This window comes from Oreochromis aureus, linkage group 4 (assembly GCF_013358895.1).
Source record: "Oreochromis aureus strain Israel breed Guangdong linkage group 4, ZZ_aureus, whole genome shotgun sequence".
Taxonomy (NCBI): Eukaryota; Metazoa; Chordata; class Actinopteri; order Cichliformes; family Cichlidae; genus Oreochromis; species Oreochromis aureus.
This window is the reverse complement of record NC_052945.1, coordinates 34,477,953-34,504,248: the sequence shown is the minus strand read 5'-3', so window position 1 is coordinate 34,504,248 and position 26,296 is coordinate 34,477,953. Positions and strand designations below refer to the sequence as shown.

Sequence of the window (26,296 nt, the reverse complement as noted above, 5' to 3'; positions counted from 1 at the left end):
GCGATCTGCTTTTACCAGAGCGATTGTGAGTGAAAGGCAGGAACTATCTTACCTGGCAGTTTCTTTGATGAAGAAATGGGAGTGTCCTGCAGGGATGGCCTGTCAGCTTGGGCTTTGGTGGAGTAAGTCACTTCTGTGGAATCCAGAGAACCTAAAAACACAACCAAGTCATTAACCAACTCATGCTCTGTATGTTACACATACACTCAATTTGCTATATTTAAACTCAGTTATAGTTTTTATGTATAATCAGTGACTCAAATGCTTGAAGGAACTGGAACAGGAATAACTGTTGACAGAATACATTGATTAAAACAGCAAGTCAAAGAAACATTAGGTGGGTGTGAGCAAATTAAATTCAAGCTGTAAAGTTTTTAAAACAGAAAATATAACTCTCTCAAAAGCTCTTCTTCTAAATTCAGTCTGAAACTAAGAAACATTCAATGAAGAACCTGAGAACAAAGTATTCCACTTTACCTACATAGACTTGTGGTTGAAAGAAGAATAGCTTTGTGGGTTACACACAGAAATGCATTACCTGCTGCAAGACTGAATGTCCGTCCCTTTATGGAGCTTTGGATTGGAGAGAACCAGTTTAACACAGAGCCAACCACAGGGAGCTGTCTCAGCATTCCCTGGAATACACAGCAGGAGTTACATTTCATCATTTCAACACACAACTCAGTATAGGCACACTCCCATTTATTTATCTGTTCTGGAACACACAGTGAAGCAGTGAGCAAATCTTTCAAAAGTGAATACAAGCACCAAAACTTGTGCTTTTCCCTCTGAAGCTATTAATCTGAGGAAAAAAAGAAAGTTGCTACTTCCAACACAGGGAACATTTAACCCTCTGGGTTTGTTCAAAATCACTACCCTTTCAGCTTGTTCGTGGCCAAAAGTGGCCCCCAACAGATTAAGTCTGTAATTGTTATTATTTTTATGTTTTTTTGCCATTTTTTCTGCATAAAGCTTTTAACTAACTTCAGTTCTTTTCATAAATATAAAATAGTTATTACTTTTTAAATTTTTAATCCTTTAAACACCAGTTTGTTTGTCCACTGCACTAGCTGTAAGACAACCACAAATCTCACATTTTATATATTTGAAGTGCTACTGGAATTTCTTGTATTATTAATAGTGGAGTCTGGGACATGTAATTGATTCACATCAACATTGATTATAATGCATTGTTATTTTTGTGCAGGGAGAGCAAAAACATAAAAACTCCCTCTCAGCTTTTCGTGGCCAAAAACGGCCACCCCTTGTTTACGTTTACAAAATGCTATAAAATTCATATATATTAAGAAAAAATTCCACTTTCATTGACTTGATTTTTAAAATTGGCATCAGTGCTATTCATGAAAATCAAAATTTAATTCAAATTCAGAATTTTAACTCTTTAAATACCAGTTAGATCACATAATCCTAGGAACTCATAAATGGAAAAAATAATAAAATCCCAATTTTTTTCCAAATAAAACATGCCATCTGATTTATTTTCTAACCATGATGGAGGTTAGATGTATAGCAATAATTAACAGTATCAATGAGTTTTATACATCTTTGTTTTTTTGTGCAGGGACAGAAAAACAAAAAAACTCCCTCTCAGCTTGTTCGTGGCCAAAAAAGGCCACCCCCGTTTACATTTACGAAATGCTATAAAATTCATATATATTAAGAAAAAAAATCCACTTTCATTGACTTGATTTTTTAAATTAGCATCAGTGCTGTTCATGAAAATCAAAATTTCATTCAAATTCAGAATTTTAACCCTTTAAATACCAGTTAGATCACATAATTTTAATGATTTACAAAGGGATAAAAGCATCCATCCATTTCTTCCGCTTATCCGGGGCCGGGTCGCGGGGGCAGCAGCCCAAGCAGAGAAGCCCAGACCTCCCTCTCCCCAGCCACCTCCTCCAGCTTATCCGGGGGAACACCAAGGCATTCCCAGGCCAGCCAAGAGATATAATCTCTCCAGCGTGTCCTGGGTCTGCCCCGGGACCTCCTCCCGGTGGGACATGCCTGGAAAACCTCACCCAGGAGGTGCCCAGGAGGCATCCTTGTCAGATGCCCAAACCACCTCAACTGGCTCCTTTCAATGTGGAGGAGCAGCGGCTCTACTCTGAGCCCCTCCCGAATGGCCGAACTTCTCACCCTATCTCTAAAGGAGTGGCCAGCCACGCTTCAGAGGAAGCCCATTTCCGCTGCTTGTATTCGCGATCTCGTTCTTTCAGTCATTACCCTCAGCCCGTGACCATAAGTGAGGGTAGGGACGTAGATCGACCGGTAAGTTGAGAGCTTCGCTTTTACACTCAGCTCTCTCTTCACCACAACAGACCGGTACAACGTCCGCATCACTGCAGCCGCTGCACCAATCCGTCTGTCCATCTCCCGCTCCCTTCTCCCATCACTCATGAACAAGACCCCGAGATAGTTAAACTCCTCCACTTTGGGCAAGAACTCGTCCCTGACCCGGAGTGGGCACTCCACCCTTTTCCGGCTGAGGACCATGGCCTCAGATTTGGAGGTGCTGATTCTCATTCCCACCGCTTCACACTCGGCTGCGAACTGTTCCAAGGCGAGCTGGAGGCCATCACCTGATGAAGCCAACAGGACCACATCATCTGCGAAAAGCAGAGATGAGATCCTGAGACCACCGAAGTGAAAGCCTTCCGCCACTTGGCTACGCCTAGAAATTCTGTCCATAAAAATGGATAAAAGCATAAAATCCCTATTTGTTTTCTAAATAATACATGCAAACTGATTTATTTTCTAACCATGATGGCACTAAGATGCATAGCAATAATTGAAAGTATCAGTGATTATATATGCATCATTATTTTTTGTGCAGTGACAGAAAAACAAAAAACCTCCCTCTCAGCTTGTTCGTGGCCAAAAATGGCCACCCCATGTTTACATTTACAAAATGCTATAAAATTAATGTATATTAAAACATTTTGCTACTTTCATTGACTTGATTTTTTTTAAATTACCATCAGTGCTGTTCATCAAGACCAAAATTTCATTCAAATTCAGAATTTTAACGCTTTGAATACCAGTCAGATTACGTATTATTACTACGTTTTGGGGGAAAATAGCAATAAAGTTCACATTTTTTAGGATATGAATGATGAAACCTAATATTTTTTTTTTATCATCATTGAAGGTCAGTACCAGTAACAGTAACAATGATTTATTTTTACTTTATTTTATTTTTTTGGGGGGGGATGAATAGCCAAAAAGAAAATCACACATGGTGTGTTAGTGGCCAGAAAGGCAATTTAATGACCAAATAACCACTGAAATGATCAAAATGTATATTTCAGTGTGTGTGCTTCTGTGTGCATCTTCATTAGCAGCAAGATGTACTAACTAGAGATGGCACGATACCACTTTTTTATGTCCGATACCGATACCGATATCATAAATTTGGATATCTGCCGATACCGATATGAATCCGATATAGTGTGTTTTTAATCAATAAAACTGTTTTTTAATATCTTGCTGCATTTTGTATAAGTTCATACTCAAGTTTAAATAAACAACAACACTAAAGCTATTCTGTTATACCTGTATGTAAAAATACACTGCACCCAAAATATTTTATATTTCAGCAAAACTGATCAATCTAATAAACTTAAACCTACTCCATCCTTCCTCTTCTGGTATTTTAAAGAGTACTTAGCAGAAATATTAAGCAACCTAACTAATAGGGTTGCAAACTCCCAGCAAAAAAAAAAAATAGGAACCACCCCCACCCTCCACCTCATGATGCTTAATCGATGTAATCAACTTTAATTTGATGCAGGGTGAAAAAAAATGCACAGAATTAAATTATTTTTCAAGAATAATTAAATAGATTCAACATCTTTCTTCAACAGAATTGCAGACTGCACAGATGGTACTTTCCCAAAGGAAAAAGTACTATAGCTTACTAGGGTATATTAGACTTAACAGTTACTATATACAGTAATGGACTTCTATACATTTTACATCAGATTAAAACTTTGGGTGTAAGATTCAGATAATTATTTATTAAAAGCTAGACATTTTAAATGAGAATAAGAAAGAAAAGTATGTCTTTGTGCCCCTTTTCCCTGTTCATGCCCTATCGGCCCCCTGGCTAAACTTTGCTAGATCCGCCCCTGCACAGTTACCAGCCGTCAGCTACGTGAAAAGGATCCTGGTGTAGAAAGTAATATTAAATACATTCTAACAGCAGCTTATCAAGGTTAAACGTGCTGCTGTTGTTCAGCCGCTGGTTTCCTCTTTCTGGTGCAAAGTGGGCCAAAACAAAGAAGAGAGACGGACTCGGGACAGAAAAGCCGATCAGCTGATCATTAAGCAGTTTCACGATTGAAGTAGCAGCAGGAAGGTGAGGGAGAGAGAGAGGCAGCCGCTCCATATATCGGTTGTTAAGCTTAACATGGGAACGCTTTACAAACATTCAGAGATGAACTTACACACTTGCTTTACTTCTCTCTGGGATAACTTCCTCGGAGATGAAATGCTGGTTTGGTAGCGAGGCTACAAATACACACAGCCGCTCTATCACATGAGGCATACTGCTGCAACGTGCTACGGTTATGAGCCGAGTTACGCCGTGTCGCAAGTTTTGTGAGGTGTTTTTTTTTTTATATTTAATGTATCGGATTACATTTTTAATTTCTCACCGATATCCGATCCAGTAATTTATGTCAGTATCGGACCGATACCGATACGTAATATCGGATCGGTCCATCTCTAGTACTAACCACATTAGAGTGGTTTTTGTAGGCACACTTTCTACACCTGGTGCAAGGGGCTGCTGTTCCAATCCTGGAGGCGCACCTTTTGCACCTTCTTCTCATTTTGTTGGTGGGGTGTGGGTCACACTCTGGTTCAGACTACTGTATCTTGAGATCAATGGCAGAAGTGGCTGAGAATCAGGGACCAGGCCGTCTTGCAGTTGTTGAGATTACCAGCATGTGCCCCAGCTCTCCCAGGATCACTCTTCATTTGTAGGTTGTAGAGGACTCCCCCACTTCAATCAAGTTGTTTCCGGCGGGACAAAGGCATCGTATCCCAAGACATCCAGGAGATTGGAGAAAAGAGCCAGCAGCCATCAGTTAGTTTTCCTTCAACAACTCGAGGTGCCAACATCCTCTCTAAGTTATCCAAGCAATATTTGTGCCTGTTGTAGTCCAGGATTGCTTCTTGCTTCCAGGCTTCCTCTATTCCACATCACTGACTGCTGTGTTGCTGTGAAAAGAAGCACATTCCTCCGTTGCTTTGGCATGTGGGATATTGCCGTGGTAGTTTTGGTGAAGGCAAAGACAGACAACAAAATCTTCCTCTGTTGCAACTGGAGGAGCTGAGGAGGAAGCTCTGGGTTGTTTCCCCTGTGCCAGTTTTCATCTGAGGAGTTCCTCTGCCAAGGTGACCGAAGGAAAGACGTTGTCCTCTAAGCTCCTCCGTCAGTTGGAGTCTGAACCCCTTGCCCTTTTTTACATCCTGAGAACCTCCAGTGTTGTCATCCAGCAACACTGGAGTATTGCTTTATTCTGGTTTAGGCTCACATCTCCATTTCATATATAATCCTCCAATCGTCATACTTTTACCTCCCGTGCAGGTTTTTAAGGGTGCACAGCAGCTAAAAGATCTCCTTTGTTATAAAAAAGTCAAAAATAGATCTCAGGCTGCTAATGCAGGGAACTGCATACAGGGTGAGCCCTGGTTTGATACCAGTGGGTACTGGATTGTAGAGCAGTCTCTCTTCAGTAGTGGGACCCACATGGTTTTCCCGTCACGAGGGATCCACTCAGTCACCGGCTCCTCGTTCTCAGAAAATGCTCCTATGTTCTTTTCCATCAGCTGCTCAGCCTCCACCTCTGTGCCCCCCAACCCCAATCCCCCCCAAAGAAGAGGATTCAGGCACTGGCTAGTACTCATCATCAGTGGTGATGCAGTCAGCCTCTTTGGAGATTGTCCCCTCATCTTCTGGAGAGGAAGTTTCTTCATCTTGGGCAGATGTCTTTTCTTCAAGGGCAGAGGACTGCTTGCTGTCCTTGCTCTCTGACCAGATCATATAGACAGTGCTTGAAGCAGTGATGACCATCTTGCCATATTGCCAGAATAAATGATCTGGAAGCTGTTAGGCTTACTTACAGCAGTAGCACTGTCTGCATCTGCATAAACTCCAGGACACGTTTACAAACGCTCTTCGTTGTCATTTGCGCTGCAGCTGCAGGTTTGAACCCTTCATAATGTCCTGTGATTGTGGGGGTTTTTTGTTGTTTTTTTTTTAGAGTTAATATTTTGTGTATGGTATCTTTTTTATGAAAAATACAAGAGTAAAAGTGATTTTAGCATGTGCTTCAAAGTAGAGCAGGGCGATATGGCCAAAAATATTTATCACAATATATATTTGAAGATTTGCGATAACGATATAACTGACGATATAATTGATGCGAGACAAAATACAAAATACAACTCCACAACTTTACTAGCGCAAAAAACCCATCCATTTATTTTCACTTAAACAAGCAGCTATTTTTTATGTGCATTAAAGCTATATAAAAATTTAACAGTGCAAATGCAAATTCCTTGTTGAAATTTTAACCAAAGGACATATCCTCAGCATAACCATGTATAAAATCCACTGAAGTTAAAAAGAGGTGCTTTGCAACATTAAACTGCAGTGTGCCAAATAAAAAAGTCAAATATGTATTTTTCTGACCATAAGGTGCACGGGATTATTAGGCACGTTAAGCAAAACAAAGCAGTCAGATAAATCAAACTTTATTCAACTCATTCTTCTTGCTTCCTCCACTTCTGTACCATTGATTCATTAATGCTGTATTCCATCACAGCTGCTCTATTCCCATGTTGTTGCAGTATATTAATGACTAACTTCTTATTGTGGATGGATTATCTCAGTTGTTCTCCTGACTGAAGTTTGGTCCGTTTACAGCATCCTGCCATGCGATTGCATTTGTCTCTAACTGTCACGGACCCGGCTCTGGAGGACTCGGGGGTCCGTGAGCAGGATGGACCATTATTATTATTATTGTTATTATTATTATTATTATCATAATGGTTATTTGGGGATGTGTGTTTGTCTGCACAATGCTGTGTTATTCTGTGGTCCACTCGTTATATGTATAGGCAGGGTGTGGCTGTATAGGTGTGGCTGTAGGATGGAGGACAGCCACCTGCGGGCCTGATGGGTGTGGCCCTGCTGGAGGACTGGCCACACCTGAAGTCCCTGCCACACACCTGCTGCTGATCTGGGCTCGTCGGGGGAGCTATTTAGGAGAGTGTTGGAGCTCCCACCGGCGCGGGATCATTAAGCTAGACTCCAAGTCAGTGTGTGTAGCATTAGGTAGTACGGATCGTGTGTATGCGCGGGGTCAGTGTTAACGGCCGCTTCTGTTATTGTCCTGCAGGTGGAACGAGGGACCAGAAGGGCAGCACGCACAGGGTGTGCAGAAACACAACTGCCGGGAGCACGAGCACGGACGTCAGAGGGGAACACACACATGGGAGTCTAGGGAGCAAAGGGGGTTTATTGTGCATCTGTTACCTCACTGTAAATAAACGCACTGTTCACACACAGAGCACCGCGACTGGGTCCTCATTCCCCGTATCCCCACGGTCTGCCTGGCGGACCGTGACACTAACCATCAGGAACCTTCACGTTAACTTTTATCAAGTGGAAAAGTGTTAGCGTTCATCCTCCAGCTTCACTGTTTATGTTATGCTAACATAGCTGTGTCGCTAGCGATCACGTAGCACATCATTATATACCAACTAGTCCAACTTCAGTAACCCTACAGACGTCACTGCTGTTTAGTTTCCTGTCTTCATTTATGTTGGAAGTGATAGCAGAGCTGTACGTTTGAATTTTTTCAGAAATCTCTCAGTCAGAACATGCTATATGAGTGGTACCCAAACTTTTTTTGCTGGGCTAAACAATTAAGCAAATACAAGTAAACTGCAATAAATTACAGGTAGTAATAAAATACACTACTAACTCTTTTATACTACGTCCACACCTACATGGGTATTTTTGAAAACACAGCTTTTTCTATGCGTTTGGGCCTTTCCTCCACACGTAAACGGCGTTTCGAATCACCGGAAACGGAGATTTTTTAAAACTCCTGTCAGGTTGGAGATTTTCAAAAACTCAGTTTTTGCGTTACGTGTGGACGAGGAATACGGAGTTCGTCACGCAACATCAAAGGTATGTACTTTTTTTCACGTCATGCTGTGCGCCATGTTATTGTTTACATGAGATAAATTGCAGAATGGCAGATAGAGACAAAATACTGTTAATCTTACTATCTTCATGTTTTATATACACACGCAGTTACTGTCCCTCCGTTTAGAAAGGCAGAGGCGTCACGGTGTAATTAATTTACGTGTAGTTTTTTTTTCCTGTGTAATAATATTCAACATTGCTATCAATACATTTTTCAAAAAATGCCTCTCTGTGCAAAATGGGTTCAAAAACATAAACTGTGGGATACTGTTTGTCCGTGATTTGAACCGGGTGAATAAATTGTGGCAGGATCAGCCTGATATTATTTGTATCCCACTGTAACTTTACTGTATAAAGAGCTAACATGTCCAAAATGTCAGGAGTAGTTAGTTATTACAAGAAGTGTTTGTGAACTAAAAATCAAGAATGTGGGATACTGTTTGTCCGTGATTTGGAAAGCCCAGCGCATGATCCCGATGCAGGGAAAACTAATTCTGCAGGGGAGACCTACCTTGGCACTTGTGCAGATGAAGCCAAAGGGAAGATATGCTTCACCATATTTTCTAGTCTTTGGCTTGAAGGAAGTTGGTTTGGAAACATATTTGGCGATGCTTCATCTACTGCTTTGCGTTTGTGTGGGAGCCCCATCAAAAACCTGTCCATTATGCTAGCAGTGTCCAAGCATTCTTTTTTATTTTATTTTCATACCGCGCCCCCCTTGCAATGGCTCTGCGCCCCCCCTAGGGGGTGGGCCCCACACTTTGGGAACTTCTGTGCTATATCATGTTTAGGTAACTAGCGAAACTAGCGAGCTAACTTCCGCTAACTTCTAACTCCATTAAATGTAATAAATTCTGTTTTCATGGATGCCTGGATGTTAAACTTAATTGTTACACCTGGTAAAGCAGCGATACTGATCATTTTATTAAAGATGAAAGAATTTAGACAGTTTTTAACTCTCAATGTGCCGCAGTGTTTGTTTGACTTTGGGACCTGTAGCGGACGGAGTTTTCGACCCAGGTTACTCCCAGATTTACGAGCACCTTAGTCCGACAAATACGGTAATAACGACGGCCCGCTTGCATGTTCTACAAAAAAAAATGTGCTTTGGTGGGTATCTGACGGACAAACACCAAACTATTTCCACATCACTTAAGTTGCACCATTTTTACAAACCAATTCTGGTTCATCAGTTTGACTTAACGATCCGCTTCCCCCCTTCTCATTCTCCGTTGCTGCCATGATTTTTCAGCCATGTGCGTATGAAAACAAAGGCACTGCGCATGCACTTTTTACCCATATTCTATCGCGATATTTTATTTTCTTATCGTTGCCTAACATTATACCGGTATTACCGTGAATGGTATAATATGGCCCAGCCCTACTTCAAAGCTAAGTTTGACTGGGAACCTCAAAGCTCAATAGCCTGCATCGACAGAAATTCACTGCAGCCTATGTAATATTTGATGCGTCATTATTTATTCCAGTCTATCTTGCAAATACATGTTTGTGCTGCAATGTCATGCACAAACACAAACTATTAGATCCTTAAGATCAAACCTATGTCAAAATTGTGTCATTCTTTTGGTCCGTTGGAATGCGATAAGCCATCACTGTGATAAGCCAAGTTGATGCATCTTTCCAAATCTCAGCGGAGACTTGATACCGGCCACACAGTATGAAGGCATCAAATATAAACTTGTAGTTTTATTTTAATTGATTTTCCAATGAAATAAATGGTACTGATTATCCCGAGGATCCTGACAACCTTAAAGTTGAGATCTTTTTGCCTTATTGGAACAACTGAGCAAACACTATTTGTTCCCATCTTTGCCGTTTGGAGGAAAGTTGAATTTACATTTTGATATACAGGCGTTATCACAGTTGACGGATTAGCCTTTTACCCCCTTGGTGATGTGGACATTAATGGGAAATGCCTAGAGTAGTATCATGCCCTACACCCATCGTGGTTGAAACAAAAGGCACTGCTTCTACTACAATGACTTCCCTACCCCTGTTCTCAGATTAATGTAAGCAGTTACACTAACACATTCACCTTATAGGTGAAGGATCCACAGACTGAGAACAGGAGGAGACAAAAAACATCTTTATGTTTGAAGCTTATCATTAATTTCAGACCAACTTACAATGGGCTCACCAGTTTTGGTACTTGTATCCACTTGTGAATGATTTAACCTCTGATCTTAAGTTACCTACTCCACAACAAACATGCGCGTGCACACACACACACACACACACACACACACGCACACAAACCTCCTCCATGAGTTTCTCCTCGTTAGCCTTTTGCAGCTGCAGCTCTGCCTCCAGGATGCCTTTCCTCACCACCTCTGTCATGTTCTGCAGCAACTAAGCAGAAAAGAATCACTGCTTTATAAACGTAAATGTAATTAATGAAGAATCAGCCAAACCTGGAGTACTACTCGTACCAGCTATTTTGACATGTTGGTATACAGGAATTAGCAATGAATAACCATTCATGAATTCCAGATGACAGTTTACCTAAGCAACAATCTTATTAACTTCGAATGTAGCTCTAACTTAAGTAAACTACTTTTTGAATTCTTGGATATTTATTTTATATGACATCAGCCTAAACTGTCTAGGATAAGGTTGGGCGATATGTAAAATTTTTCCAACTGACATTCATCAGTCCAATTAATGATGATAGGATACATTCGTGCAGGTGACTTTCTGATGGGCGGAGCAATGTAATCATGCACAGACTGATTTGCGTGTTTAGAACACAGAACAAGTCCAAACATAACTGCCAAAAAAAAAAAAAATACAAAGTCACCAATTTGGGATTTCTTTGGCTTTAGACCAGATGAAAGAGGTAAACCTGGGGATGTAAGGGGTGTGCCACCTTGGTACCATTGGATATAAATCTGACAGTGAAAAAAGCCTGCACCTGCTGCAATATGCACTATTAATATCTATAAGGGGAGATGAAAAATATTGATGAAAAATTAAGATGGAGTGTTGTCAGAACACCTGGTTAAGTTTATTAAATTCAGTGAGTTAAGTGATTTCTCATAGGCCGAACAAGGAGAGCGCTGATCAGAAATGCAGCCAAGAGGCCCATGGTGACTCTGGACGAGCTGCAGAGATCTACAGCTCAAGTGGGGGAATCTGTCCATAGGACAACTATTAGTCGTGCACTGCACAAAGTTGGCCTTTATGGAAGAGTGGCAAGAAGAAAGCCATTGTTAACAGAAAACCATAAGAAGTCCCGTTTGCAGTTTGCCACAAGCCATGTGGGGGACACAGCAAACATGTGGAAGAAGGTGCTCTGGTCAGATGAGACCAAAATGGAACTTTTTGGCAAAATGCAAAACGCTATGTGTGGCGGAAAACTAACACTGCACATCACTCTGAACACACCATCCCCACTGTCACATATGGTGGTGGCAGCATCATGCTCTGGGGGTGCTTCTCTTCAGCAGGGACAGGGAAGCTGGTCAGAGTTGATGGGAAGATGGATGGAGCCAAATACAGGGCAATCTTGGAAGAAAACCTCTTGGAGTCTGCAAAAGACTTGAGACTGGGGCGGAGGTTCACCTCCCAGCAGGACAACGACCCTAAACATAAGGCCAGGGCAACAATGGAACGGTTTAAAACAAAACATATCCATGTGTTAGAATGGCCCAGTCAAAGTCCAGATCTAAATCCAATCGAGAATCTGTGGCAAGATCTGAAAACTGCTGTTCACAAACGCTGTCCATCTAATCTGACTGAGCTGGAGCTGTTTTGCAAAGAAGAATGGGCAAGGATTTCAGTCTGTAGATGTGCAAAGCTGGTAGAGACATACCCTAAAAGACTGGCAGCTGTAATTGCAGCAAAAGGTGGTTCTACAAAGTATTGACTCAGGGGGCTGAATAATTACGCACACCCCACTTTTCAGTTATTTATTTGTAAAAAATGTTTGGAATCATGTATGATTTTCGTTCCACTTCTCACGTGTACACCACTTTGTATTGGTCTTTCACGTAGAGCTGGGCGATAAAACGATAACGATATGTATTGCGAAATAACCTTTTCTCGATAGAAAAATGAAACTATTGCGATAGACCTCATCTCTCTCTTCCTCTCTTATAAAAAAAAAAAAACCAATAGCCAATACAAATTAAGTAGCGCAGAGCCGAACCAATCACAGCCACAGCGTCACGTCACGTAACTTGTTACGTACAGCTGAAGTGCTAAGCCGCACATGTGTATTTCTTTGGGAAGCAGCCAGCCACCGTGCCGGGTTTTTGGTGACCAGAATACCGAAGAGAACTCGGATGACGGTTCCAATGTCAGAAAGATTGTCGAAAGGAAAGGCCAGAGAAGTTCCGAAGTGTGGAGATATTTCGGCTATTTGAAGTCTGACAAAAAACAGAGTAACGCGCACTGTAAATTCTGCCGAAATCAAGTTCCCACAAAGTCTGGAAATACAACAAACCTTTTTTATCACCTGAAGCAGTGCCACCCACTAGAGCACGCGCAATCACTGACTGAAAGCGCTAATTTGTCATCGAAAACAACCAGGAGAATCCCTGTGAAGCAGCAACAGTCAATTGAGTCGGCTTTCTCCAGCGTCTTACCATATGACGAAAAAGGTAAGAGACATAGCAACATAATGAATGCCATAGCTTACTTTCTTGCTAAAGAAATGCTACCAATAAACACGGTCGAAAATGAAGGATTCAAGCAGCTAATTAAGGTAATGGATCCTCGTTACCAACTCCCTGGACATAAACATTTCTCTCAGACAGCGCTTCCAAAGCAATATTATATAAGTTGGTCAGTTTTGTCTCTTCTTCTGTAAAATAAACTAAGATTTATTTTTAGAATTAATATTTTGTTTCTAAGTGGAACTGACAATTTAGTAGTCTGTTTTGTTTGTTCTATTTTGAAACTTAAACGCTTTAGCGGCTGCCTTTTGTGTAGTTTGTAATATTTGCCTTTATTTTGCATAAAACTGAAGCCTCATTTTAAGTACATCTGCCCTGTTGAACTTATTATGGGAAATAAATATTTAAATCAAAACAAGCTATTGATTATTTCACATTTTACTTGTGAGCAACATCACATTTAAATCTTACAAATATAGTTATTTGGCTTATATCGTGATATATATCGTTATCGCCTGAAATGAAAAAAGCATATCGTGATATGAAAAAATCTTATATCGCCCAGCTCTACTTTCACGTGGAATTCCAATAAAATTGATTCATGTTTGTGGCTGTAATGTGACAAAATGTGGAAAAGTTCAAGGGGCCGAATACTTTTGCAAGCCACTGTAGATGCTAATCTGAGCAGATGGTAAGAGCACACAAGCTAGTTTACCCTCAAAGACCAGAGGTCTATTCACACATGCATGTGCAAAGCCCTAGAAAAAAGCTGCTTGCTTCTCAGCTTGCCCAGCAAATCATTGTTAACAGGAGACAGACAAAAGAAGTGCAGCTTTCAGTGACAACAGCCAACAAGATGGCAGTAACGTAAAGGATGGATGCAAACAGGCGAGGGTTTCTCGAAACTGCTTTCTCAGATGAAAGCCGAGAGATCACTTCACTTCAGTATGTTTGAATTTGTCACTTTTTCGATTTGTCACTTCATTAAGTCAAGTATCATTAGCCAAATGCTCCTTCAGTTCCCAAAAGCAAACAAGTAGAGAGTTACAACAGAGTTTTTCAAATCTAATAAAATCAGTGAACAAAAAGTAACGCAAATAAAAGTTGTAAGACTGCTATAACTTTAGATATAAAAGAAGGCAGAAATATCAGTGATGTTTAGATGGTTAGTCAGTTTGTGCTAGTTGAAAAACAATAGTGTGCTACCTTCTAGCTAGCTGCAGAGCTATGGTTAAGCTAATGTAAACAGATTAGCAGCTTTGCCAGCACTATAGCAATCACTTAATCAGAACTGCGAACAAGTTATTAACTGCAAATGTCATCTAAAGATTTTCAAATGTTCTGCAAACTGAAAGCAGGACTTACCTTCCCACTCTCCTCTATGTCCCTCCCCAGGGCAGCTATTGTATCCACCAGGTCTGAAACATCAACATCATCTGCCACCATTCCCACAAAAATGCAGCCCTGCTCTGTTACAAACTCAGGGCCTGAGAAATGAAACAAACAGAAACAGAGGTAAGAACAACAGAAATGTTTAAAACAATAAACACCGTTTTGTTTTTTCCAAAAGCCTCTCAGATAAGTAGAGGTACCCACCAGTGGAAAACAGGATGTCAGTGTCAAGGTCTTGCAGTTTCTTGAGTAGCTCAGTGTTAATTTTCTCCTGCTCCTGCTTCTTCCTGTCCTCATCCATTCTATTAGCCTGCATCTCATACCTGAACATCACAGCATCAATCACATCCACAAGTGTGAAAACTACTGAAAACAAACAGATCTTGTGACAGTTTGAGAATACTGCTAAAGACCAAAAGACAGAAATTAATTATGCAACACTGATAGTTTCTCTTAGAGTGATGATAATTAAACTAATTAAACAGATAAAAGCTTTAGTGATGAGACACTGAGATTCCTTCCTTTTCATGTCTGCTATGCTAGTGCTTTGGAACAACAGCAAATTAGGACATAATAAGATGAAGGGTTTTTAATAAATATGGTTGTCTGGCTTCATCCATCGATATCCATAGATCTGTGCAAAGATATGCCTCACCACAGAGTTCCTTGGGCTCGACGCTCGGCTTTCTGCCTTGATGGCAATAGACCTTTAACTGCATACATGTGTCCCTTTCTTTACTATGTTACTTTAGTGTGACCAACTTTGACAGACTAATATCACTGACTTTAATTGATTTTAATATTAGCTATTTGCTTCTTTATCAATATCGAGATTTGTAACAGCTGATTAAGGAAAATTTGAAAATAAAGTGGAAATGGAAGAACACCCCTTATCCATATCATGAGTGTTGATATTGCATGGTTTTCAAATCACACAACAAATGTGTTTACTTTGTGTGTCTGAAAGCAAAAAAAAGACAATATATCACCAAACATCAGTACTGTATTGGAATGGGTTCTACAAATGCTGTATTAGTCAGTCTCTATAAGTCATTAAATTACAGTTGTGGACTCCAGTCAAGTTCCTACGAGCACTAACAAATCATCTTTAACTTGTCAATTACTAGTCAATGGAAACTGATCCATGTAAAAAAATAACAAACATATGTACTGTCTTGATACAACTAAGATATACAGGCTGTAAAAACGTTTTTCCAGATTTCTCATTTTTTTGCGTATTTGTCATACTTACATGTTTCAGATCAATAAAAAGATGTTAATATCAAACAATGATAACTTGAGTTAATACAAAATGGAGTTTTTAAATGACGGTTTCATTTATTAAACAAACGAATCCAAATCTACTTGGCCTGTGAAAAAATAACTGCCTCCTGCACCTGATAACTGCTTGTCAGGTGTTTGACCTCCTGGATAAGCTGTCGATGCGCTCGTGGAGTCATTCACACGATGTGTTGTTTTTTGAGATTTTAACCTTTTCACACAGGGCAACGGCCAGGGTCAATAAAGGAAATCATCATTTAAAAACGATATTTTGTATTTTCTCAGGTTATCTTTCTCTAATATAATCATTTAAATATATTATATTTAAGTGCTTTTTGTATAGCACTGTATAAATCATTTTACATCTTTGTTTTGATCTTTTACATTACCCATTTCCAAAATAAAATGTATACACTTATATATTATAAATAATAATGTAGTATCGGCTTGTCAATACACAATTCATGCCGGACACTCGTGTGCAGAAAGGGCTTCCTTCTTTCTTATACAGTAAAAATTCTTGACATATAGACTGTGCTATATATGCCAATAATTATATTCTATTAAGTGGCTTGTGCATCAAAGTGCAACAGTTTGTAGATGGGAAGATTTGTAAAAGAAAACACACACACGCACGCACGCACACACAATAGTATATATCTTTTCTATTGTCTATGATAAACATACACACACGCACACACACACACACACACAGGCACACACAAGACAGTTGCTATAAGAAATCAACTTTAGCAGATAAAAAAAAAAATTGTCTACATTTCATCAAATTTATATTAATGCGAACATGATATGAGGATGCAGGTAACAACAGTACAGTACTTCAACCCCAAAACTAATGAGATTCCTTTTATGTATAGACGCAAACATGCATAGAACTAATTAGGCTTCCAGTACAGTTCAGAAAAAGACACTATTATTACTACTACTAATTAATAAATATGCAAATAACATATTTAGTCAAGAACTTCATGTAAGCTGCATGCACCCTTACCGGACAACTCCCAGTCCAGGCCAGGCGAGCTCGTTTATGTATCTGAGTGAGGGTGAACGTTTGTGTGTTTCCTCTCTGAAGTCTTCTCTGAGGGACATTGTGGAGCTCATTACAAATATCAGCTCTGTCATTTTGGCCACAATGGACTCAACATCCTCTTCCCGGGTCCCCAGAACTGGAAGGGAATGGAGAAGTGTGAGTTGCATGTCTCCTAACTACTCAGGTGGTAGTTATCTGCTGATCGAACAGTCAGTGAATCGATCCCTACTGTGTCTGTGTCCACGATAAAAAGTGTTTAGGCATAGATAAAAACACTGCATAAATATGTATGTGACTGTGTGTCACATGTTATGCTGCATGTGACATCATTCATCATGACCGGTTTGATGGTGGGTCGGTGATGATCTGGGGATGCACAGAATACAGGATAGCAACGGCAGCCTGAAGCACCTGGAAGCAACTACTACTATTGAAATGTCATTTTCATCAAATTATGTGGCATCCTTGGTACCCAGTCCACATTTTCCCCATTTGAGATCTGATGTGCTCTCTAATTGTTCTTTTTTTCCTTTCCTTATTGAAGTGTATATTGTATATAAGTAAGAGCAGAATGTTGTGACGTGAACACGAGTTCATGTTACCTGCAGCTGTCAGGAGGGGGCTGAAGCGTATGCAGGTGCCCTCGTCTTCAAGCTCCACCACATCTATTCCACTGGTAGGAACAAGTTCAGCCAGCTCTTCACCCAGCTACCCCAACAGAAAAGAAATAGAAAAAATACATACATATAATTTAGTTTGCTGAAAAAAAAGGACAAGGGACCTTTGGAAAAAGGTTCAGTTTAGACAAGTTCACAATTTAAACAATGTAAACTGGTACAAAGACAAAATATCAAAATTGAATTGAAATTGAAAAATCTTTTTTCTTTTTAAAAGAAAAAAATATTGCTAGATGTGTCACTTTTTAAAAAAAAAATGCATATTAAACAAAACAGGGCTGCTTTCTTGAAGTACTGTACTGTCAGAGACTAGAAACAGAGAGCAGATTTCACCCACTTTGGCTGCTGGCTGAAAATGAAGGTGGTTCTTGGGGTATATAAAAGTAGATTGGGAAGCATAGCTTCAACTTTTTCAGGACCCTCTTCTGTGGAACCAGCTCCCAGTTTGGATTTAGGAGACCGTTTTTACTTTTAAGATTAGGCTTAAACTGTTTGTTTTTGATAAAGCTTATAGTTAGTGCTGGACCAGGTGGTCATGTATCCTCCCTTATTTATGCTCCAGTAGACTTAGGCTGGGAGCTGGCCCCAGGGAGGGGTCACTTGCCCCTCCCTTCCTTCCCTCCCTCTTCCCGCTCCACCACAATCACCCACACATGCAGGGCCTTGGGGTAAAGGTGTGTCACCAGGGTGCAGGGGAGGCATCCCCCCCCCCGTCCCCTTCTGGCTGCCTGTGCCTCAATTTTATCCCACAACTTAGACATTCACATTACTCACACTCTCATAACACATACATATAGGATCTTGGGGATGGGCACGCTACACGGCATCCAGAAGACCATCAGGGTGTACAACCTCACCCCTGGCGTCGTTGCCCACCTCTCAATTTTAAATACATGTAGACATTGAGGGCTATCAGGAGGGGCTATGCGCTTACCTGCTGCTCTGGCAGGTAGCTCCATGCCCTCCTGGGTTTTAAATGCACCTTAGAACACACATACATCAACACTACATATGAGCGGGCGGAGGGAGGTTTGGAGTCTTCACACACCCCCATTCTCTGCGGCCTGTTGGAGTAGGGGGGCTGGGAGGAGGAGTTGGCCGTCCGATTGGGGTCTGGATTGTGGGGCCTCCCTGCTGCTGCCGAGTCGGGGCGGTCTGCTTCTCTCCACCCCAGGTAAAAGGGTAACACCACCTGGGTCTGGGTGCAGTTTCCCCCTCCAGGGGCAAGGGTACCTAGACCTGGGGCTTAGAGTACGCTTGGGGAGTGTGATTGTGTGTACAGTGTCTCTTTATGTCTGTCTCCACGTTGGGTGAGTGTTGAGTAATTGCATATGAGAGCATGAGGGTGGGAATGGATGTTTGTATCTGTGTGTGCCTGTATGTCTGTGTCTATATGTCAGGTTGGGTATCAGACGCCACCTCTCTGGGGACATCTCAGGCCCTCCAAGGTATGGAGGACTATCTCCCCCCACCACTCCCCCTGCCAGTGGCAGACGCCCTCAGACATCGGTGCGTTGGTGGTTCTTTGTATCCAGAGATGGGCGTCCAGGTACACACCGGCTCACTCCTTGGTGGCTGCTTGTCAGGGCCTGGAGCCTGGGGCTCGCTCGGGCCACTTCGGGGGTGGAGTGCCCTCGGCCTCACGGCCCGGGGCTCGGTCACTCTGCCACAGCTGGCTGCCGGCGGAGCTCACGGGCACGGGCACATCACTGCAACCCCCCCTGGCTTCTGCTCCGCGGTTGCTGAGTGACCCCTCATCTGGGACTCTCCTCAGCTCTTTCTGGGATAGTGGCGCGGCTGCCCCTCTGTTGGTCTTCCTTGGTCTCTTGTGTTCTGAGGGCCTCTGGATGTCTAGAGTTTTGATCTCCTCCATACCTGCTTCATGCCCTGGAGGACGGGGCAGTGGCCCCCCACACCCTCTAGCAGATCATTACATGAAGGAACCTTTTAAATTCAAGCGCGTTCATGCTCACAGGTGTACACACGGGTGCTCACACACACAAACTACACCCTTTTTGGCTCCTACCTCAAAGCACACTGTGCGCTGTTGATCTGTCGTGCTGCACAATAATGTTTAATATTTAGTATTTACTGTTATATTCCCATAGATTATCGTGATGTTGTTTATTATGTTGCTCTTCTTTTTTCTTCTGCTTTTTCTTTCTTTTTCTTTCTCAACAGGTGATCCAGGTGATCGATATATGTATTTTTTGTCTGCTTATTTTGTTGGTTTTTGTTTTTTGCCCTTTATCCCCGTCCCTCTTCTCCGCTGTTTTTCTTTCCCTCTTTCTTTCTCCCCTTTCTTTCCCCCAGTCATGTCTGTCCCGTATTTAGCAAGTGAAAATAAAATAAAATAAACAATAAAAGGTGAATCAAATAGACCATTACGGCAAGGCTGGGATGGCCGATTTGGTAAAGTAAATCCGTTGGGCATCTTTCTTTGCCTTTAGACAATACTTCTGATGGCAAAAGAGCCAAACGGGACAGGCAAAAAAAAAAAAAAAAAAAAGACTTAGGCTGCTGGGGACTTCCTTGTGTCGCAGCAGATGGCTGTCCCTCCCTGAGCCTGGTTCTGCTTGGGATTTCATACTGTTAAAATCCATTTTTTTCATTCCCAGTGTCACCAAGTGTTTGCCAATAGGGGCTCATCTGACTTTTGGGGTTTTCTCTGTACTACTGTAAGGTCTTTACATTGCAATATAAAGCACCTTCAGGCGACTGTTGTCTGGTCTGATGAGTTTTAACTGTAAAATCACAAAAGATCACGAGGAACTTGATCTTTTGCATGACTGATTGAGGCTGGTGGTAACCAGTGTTGGGTAAGTTACTTTAAATTAGTAACTTAGTTACATTACTAGTTACTTCTCTAAAAAAGTAACTCAGTTACTTCAAGTTACTCGTTACTTTCAAAGTAACTAGTTACTAGGGAAAGTAACTTTGGTTTTACTCAGAATTCTCTTGTTAATGTGTTGCTTCCGTAACTGGATACCAGCCAGACTGCCAGTCTTCTAGCTTGCTTACTTGCCACAACTGCACTGTGCCACCTACCAACAGAAAGGAAAAATAATGTGCACATTTCACGAGAGAGAAATCCCACGCCTGGACCGTCGTTGACCGCCGCCATGATTCTAGCCTGCTTTTTTTACATCCAACACAAAAACTGCAGTCGTGGTGCTTTTGATTGTACTCAGAACTTGGAAATTCTGCCTTCTGAATAGGAAGATGTAGGTAACACCAGACTGCAGATGAGCTGTATACAGGGCTGGACTGGGACAAAAAAATCATCCCGGCATTTTGACTAGAGACCGCCCACCATTATAGGAAAAATCATAAAGCCTTTGAATGAAAATAAACACTGTTGTGACAGTGATGTACACTGTTCTGATGGTATATATGTATCAATCTATCAATTGTTTGTTGTAAGACTCAGATAATTATTTTTTTTTAAAAGCGAGACATTTTAAATGAGAATAATAAAGAAAAGTATTTCCTTGTGCCCCCTTTCCTGTTAATGCCCTACCTGGCCCCTGGCAACACTTTGCTAGACCCGCCCCTGCACAGTTACCAGCTGTCAGCTACGTGAAAAAGGATGCTGGTGTTATTTGTCTCTCAGAAACAGTTCATAACTTCCTTCAACTCATTCATGTCACCTAAAAGGTAAACCTGTTTCTCCATCACCTGTTCAGCTCTGATGATTCAGTAAGGACATCTCCTGGTTTCATCTGCATGTTTCCTCTCACCAGATAACCAAACCGACATCATGACCAGCAGCTTTACAGCTGTGGCTCCAGCAAACATCAGCTGATACTAGAAAGTAATATTAAATAAATTCTAACAACAGCTGATCAAGCTTAAACGTGCTGCTGTTGTTTAACGCGACATCCGCTGGTTTCCTCTTTCTGGCGCAAAGTGGGCGATAAATAAACAAGAGAGAAAAGCCGATCAGCTGATCATTGATCAGTTTCGTGATTGAAGTAGAAACAGGAGAGGAGAGAATGAGAGAGGAAGAGGCAGCTGTGCAGCTTCAGCTTTGTGTCTTTTTCATTGTAGCTGAAGTCCGGGACAAACTGTGTTCCTTTTCACCTCAGTACGAAACGCGTAATATTTTCTCTGAATACGAGACGGTTCTGTTTTTTACGGGACGGTTGGCAACTCTAATAATTAACCGTATGAACAAAATAAAGTTCAATATCAGTAACATAGCACCCACCCAGCTGTATAGAAACTCCGTCATGCTAGCTAGCACGCAGTACTACGAAAATGTCAGCATACCGAAAATAAACTCCACCTAAACTTGGTTTATATCTGACCCAGATAGACTGCAGGTCATAACTTCTTACCTGAAGTTCAGTTCACCTGACACGCGGACCGGCGGCCGCTTGGTCTCTCCTCTTGCCTCCTTTTCCTTCATCCACCTGCTGGCTTCCACCACTTGCTAATGTTATTGAATCTGTGGAAGCTCCGCGATATCCACCACACGAAGTAACGAGTAATGAGCCTATCTAAATCCCAGTAACGAGTAACACGTTCCTGGTTTTGGCATAATAACTAGTTACCGTGCTCGTTACCACAATAATAACGTAGTTACTGTAACGCGTTACTTAATAACGCGTTAGTCCCAACACTGGTGGTAACAAAAGTAACAAGTCTGTTTTAAGGAGTAGAAAGTACTGATATTTGTTTAAAAATGTAGGAAGCAAAAATAAAACGTGGTCAGAAAAAAACAACTCATGTAAGTACAGATACCTGAAAACTTTAGTTACTTTTGGTTTGACACATTTTGGAGGAGTTGTTTTTTTTGCCACACACCGGAACGACCGCAGGTGTCCATACATTGAGGTTGTGGTACTTTGGCATCTAGCGAGCACTACTGAAGAGGAGTGAGCATAAAGGTAATGACTTTTCAAACGCACAAAGTGTTTGTGTGCCATTACAACCAGTTTTAGGGTTCCCCCAGTTCCTGAATCCACTTCAACCCCTAGCTGTACACATTTTCTGTTTAAAGGCAAACTGACCCTTTACAGTGTAGCAACAGAAAATATATATATATATATATATATCTATTTTTACGTTAATATAGGAAAAGGTTCAGTTAGCTTTGCACAAAATAGAAACTTCCCCCAAAGAGCTACTTTCTTACTTTGAGTATATTTCACACGCAGTACTTTTTTACTTTTACTTAAGTAAAGAAGTTCAATCAGTACTTCTGCTTTTACTGGAGTAGTTTTTAACAGTAGTATTTGTAATTCTACTTAAGTACAGAATGTCTTTACTTTTGCCAACTCTGTCTTTCACAGTTCAAAGATTGGTAACTGGAGATTGTAAATTGAGCACTGTATCTACTTCACATCCACAGCCAAAGTGTATAGAATAAAGCACTATATGAATATCTGGTTAAAATGTGACTTGTAGGTAAAACAAATGAGCATTGTTTAAATGCTAAAGAATACATGGGTGTTTCCAAATTTGAGCGCTTCAGTGCTCAGGTAGAGTAGAAAAGTCCTATGTAAGAACCAGTCCATTTACTATTTACCATTTGTCCATCTGTTGATGACCACAGGGTATCCATAGTCTTATGGGTTGTGGCAAACCTCAAATCATCTGAAACTAGTTTCAAATATATGAATGAGTCCACTGTACTGACCTCCATAAATAGAACATATCTGGGATGTGTCATCATAGATGTGCATCAGAAAAGGCTGCAACAACTGTGTGATGTCAAGAACTCTGAGGAATGTTTACAGCACCTTGTTCAATTTCATTCACGAAGAATTAAGGAAACAGGGGTCCAACCCAGTAATAGCAAAGTGTTCAGTGAGTGCATGCTGGACACAACATTACCATGTCACCTTTCACACAGATTAGAGCAGCTTTGACTAGCATAGACGCAAATATGCAAGCTACGGTACATGTTAAAAAAGAAAAACACTCACCCATCTGTTGAAGGCATCACAGACCTCTTTTTCTCCAGCACAGAAACTCCCACTGGATGCTAAACACACAATACAGAGATCGATATCTGTGTATGGTGATCTTATTGTTCGGATGTCACATCTCAGTCATTTTCATTTTTATAGTTGATTCTTTGCAAGAGCAAAACCGCATGTAATGACTGTATATACAGTGTTGTACAAAAGTCTTGAGTCACCCCTCATTTCTTTATGTTTTGCTTTCAAGGAGGGAAACTTTCTTCTAATTTTTTAAGTGGTGTTAAGCAGGCTTTCACAGTTTTCCTTTGACCATCAGCACCTTGTTGTTCAGTTTTGCCTTATTTAGTGTATTTCTATGTTTTTCTATATTTGGAACTGTTATACTAAATTGCTCCAACTACTTCCAAATTGGCTATCAAAATATAAAGTAAAGTAAAATATAAAGTAAGTAAGTAAGAAGAGGTGGGTCAAGACTTTTTACAGTACTGCAAGTTCAAGAGTTACATAGCTTTGTAGTTTATTAAAACAGAGGGCAACATCTAGGAGGACAGAGGAAGATTGGTGCAGCAGGTCTACACCAGCAAGTACAAGAAGAAATGATGATGAAATGTCCCATTCCTTAAAAAATGAGTCTTAATATCTTTGCTAATGGGAGGAGAACTAAAAAGAATTTTTTTAAATTACAGTATCCATAGCACATTGCACATTCACATGTGCAATGTGCAGTGACCTTGAAAAGCCTGTTGATTGATAGAGTGTAGCTTTCAAACACTGGCTGCTCAAGTCATTTGCTGAAAATATTTGCCTTACTGTGCTCAAGTTTCATAATTATTCAGCTGTCTTAAGTACTGTCTTATCTTATCCTTAATCCTTAATAAAACTTAAGATTTATTTTTGCATTTTGAGAGCATGAAAGTCTTACCAGTACTTCCTTCTTGGTTAAATTTGAATAGCACCACAGGAGAGTCTGATTCATCCTCAACCTGTTGGATAAACAAAGATACAGATCAGGCATCCTTACTCACATCGTAACTTTCTAACATGGAAAAACAATTAACATAAGAGGAAAGGGTGCAGGGTAAACACATTTAAGCAGCAACGCTTGGTGTCCATGGTTTCTGAATATGTTATGTCTGTGGTAATGGATGGACATAGAGGTTTTGTATTACTTATCACATTTCTCTGTGTGGTGGTGGTGAAGTCAGTCCAGGGCTCGCAAAATTTCAAAATCCCTGGTAGCCCTTCGGGCAGGCACTCTTCAGTTTGTGGTAGCCCAAAATAAATTTAAGTAGCCCGAATAAAAAAGAGAGCAATTTTTTGATTGATGTTTTGTTTCGGAAACAAAACATTAATCAAAAATTGTTGAAACACAAATTACAACATTGTATAAAAAGGTGGTCTTCCGAGTCCGGATGCCGGGGCGGGGAAGGCGGGTGGTGCTACACAAGGACCGGCTGGCGCCATACCATCCGCTTGCCCCCAACCCACAGACTGGTGTGCAGCCTGGGGACTCCTTGCCCCCTACGCCCGGCCCAAATGGGGGCGCCATGGATTCCCAGTCAAGGCCGAAGCGTATTCGACGCCGGCCCGGACATTTGCTGGACTACAGAGTGGACAGTTAAGGTTGTGGGGACACTAAACCTCTTGGGGGGGCTGTGTAATGACCTGGCTGGGGTTGTTAGCCAGGTGCATTCTGGGTATTGTGTTGTCTGTGTTTTCTATCGTTCTGCTAGTTCCTATGTGTTTGATTCGCATGTTGTGTTAGTGTTATGTTAATGTAAGCCACAGTGAAGTTGATGTGTGTTCTGTGGAGCGGGTTGAATGGGCATGGTTGGCTGACACCGCGACTCTATGTGGTGGGAGCGTGATAGGGGTTCGGTGTCAGCAGCGTTACAGGGGTTGTAAAAATGGTCAATAAATGACTGGTGTGAACCACTACTGCCTCCTGCTGGATCATTTGGGGATTATAAGCCTGCTGCTGAGATGCTCGGGGTCGTGCGGTGTATGAGGCACGAGCGCTCTCCATTCGTTGCGAAGTCTGGCGATAGCTGCTAGCGCCCCGCTAGCCGTTTTAGCTAGTGAGCAGTTTAGCCAGTTCAGCTCTACTAACCCGCGGTCGCTACAATTGGTGTCAGAAGTGGGATTCATGAGTGTCTAGCAGACACTATGGAGCCGACCATAGGCGAATTAGAGCGTCTAATCCGAGACAACTGCTCGCTTCTGGAAAGCATGGCTGCCGAGACCCAGCGGAGAAGACTCGAGCTGGGGCGGCCAGAGGGCCACAGTGCGCCCGGAACAGCCACCCCTGCTCTCCCGCAGCTGGAGGGGATTCCTGGGGCCGCACCACAGCTTCCTGGCAGGACGGCTGCTAAGCTACAGCGCTACACTGGGGCAACGCAGCTGGAGCCGTACCTGGCCCAAGTCACGCTGGCTGCCACTAACAACGGGTGGGGTCAAGAAGAGACTGCCACCCACCTGGCGCCGCACTGGAGGGCCAGCGCCCAGTTTCTGCTGGACCTGCCCCTAGAGGAGCAGCGCGACCTCCGGCTCTGACCACGGCGCCGGCAGACGGTTTGGACAGAGACCACCAGCCGAACAGAGCAGGGAGGAGCTGGCTCGCCGACGCCGACGCCGAGGGAGAGAGCCTGGGGTCCTTTGCTGCGGACGTCCGCCTCTATGCCGGGACGGGCTATCCAACATTCCCAGGAGCGGCACGAGAGGAGCTGGGTCTCCACGCCTTCCTGAGGGGCCTCACACCGGAGAGGCTGCGACAGCATGTCCGGCTGTCATCCCCCCGAGACCTGGAGGAGGCATTAAGGGAGGCTGAGCGGGCTGAAGAGGTGCTGCGGGGCGAGCCAGTGGCCCGATGATCGGCCAGGGGTCGAGCGAGATGAGCGCGACCCAGTCGGATGAGGAGGAGGAGGCCAGACGAGCCCAACCAGAGGCAGTCCCCGTCGGGCGCGCCGGACGGACTGCTGTTATCGGTGCGGGAGCCCGGTCACCTCGCCCGAACTGTCCTGCGCCTAGTCCTCGGGCCCGAGTGACATCACCGACGGAAACGGCCACGGGCGGGACAGTGA

At 42.2% G+C, this 26,296-nt stretch overlaps 1 protein-coding gene across 3 annotated transcripts in view; it reads right to left on the bottom strand.

Moving 5' to 3' along the window:
- pdxdc1 (pyridoxal-dependent decarboxylase domain containing 1) overlaps positions 1-26,296 on the bottom strand; it is a 61,430-nt gene that overhangs the window by 4,277 nt on the left and 30,857 nt on the right. For 2 of the 3 annotated variants that reach the window (XM_031730476.2, XM_039611130.1), the window contains exons 14-22: positions 24,139-24,199; positions 23,220-23,278; positions 17,212-17,317; positions 16,571-16,745; positions 14,482-14,600; positions 14,251-14,372; positions 10,526-10,618; positions 539-635; positions 53-151 (exon numbers count right to left, since the gene is read on the bottom strand). In XM_031730476.2, coding sequence (XP_031586336.2) covers positions 53-151; positions 539-635; positions 10,526-10,618; positions 14,251-14,372; positions 14,482-14,600; positions 16,571-16,745; positions 17,212-17,317; positions 23,220-23,278; positions 24,139-24,199 — 931 coding nt within the window. The remainder of the gene's footprint in view (positions 1-52; positions 152-538; positions 636-10,525; positions 10,619-14,250; positions 14,373-14,481; positions 14,601-16,570; positions 16,746-17,211; positions 17,318-23,219; positions 23,279-24,138; positions 24,200-26,296) is intronic. The other variant, XM_039611131.1, reaches the window with a different exon arrangement.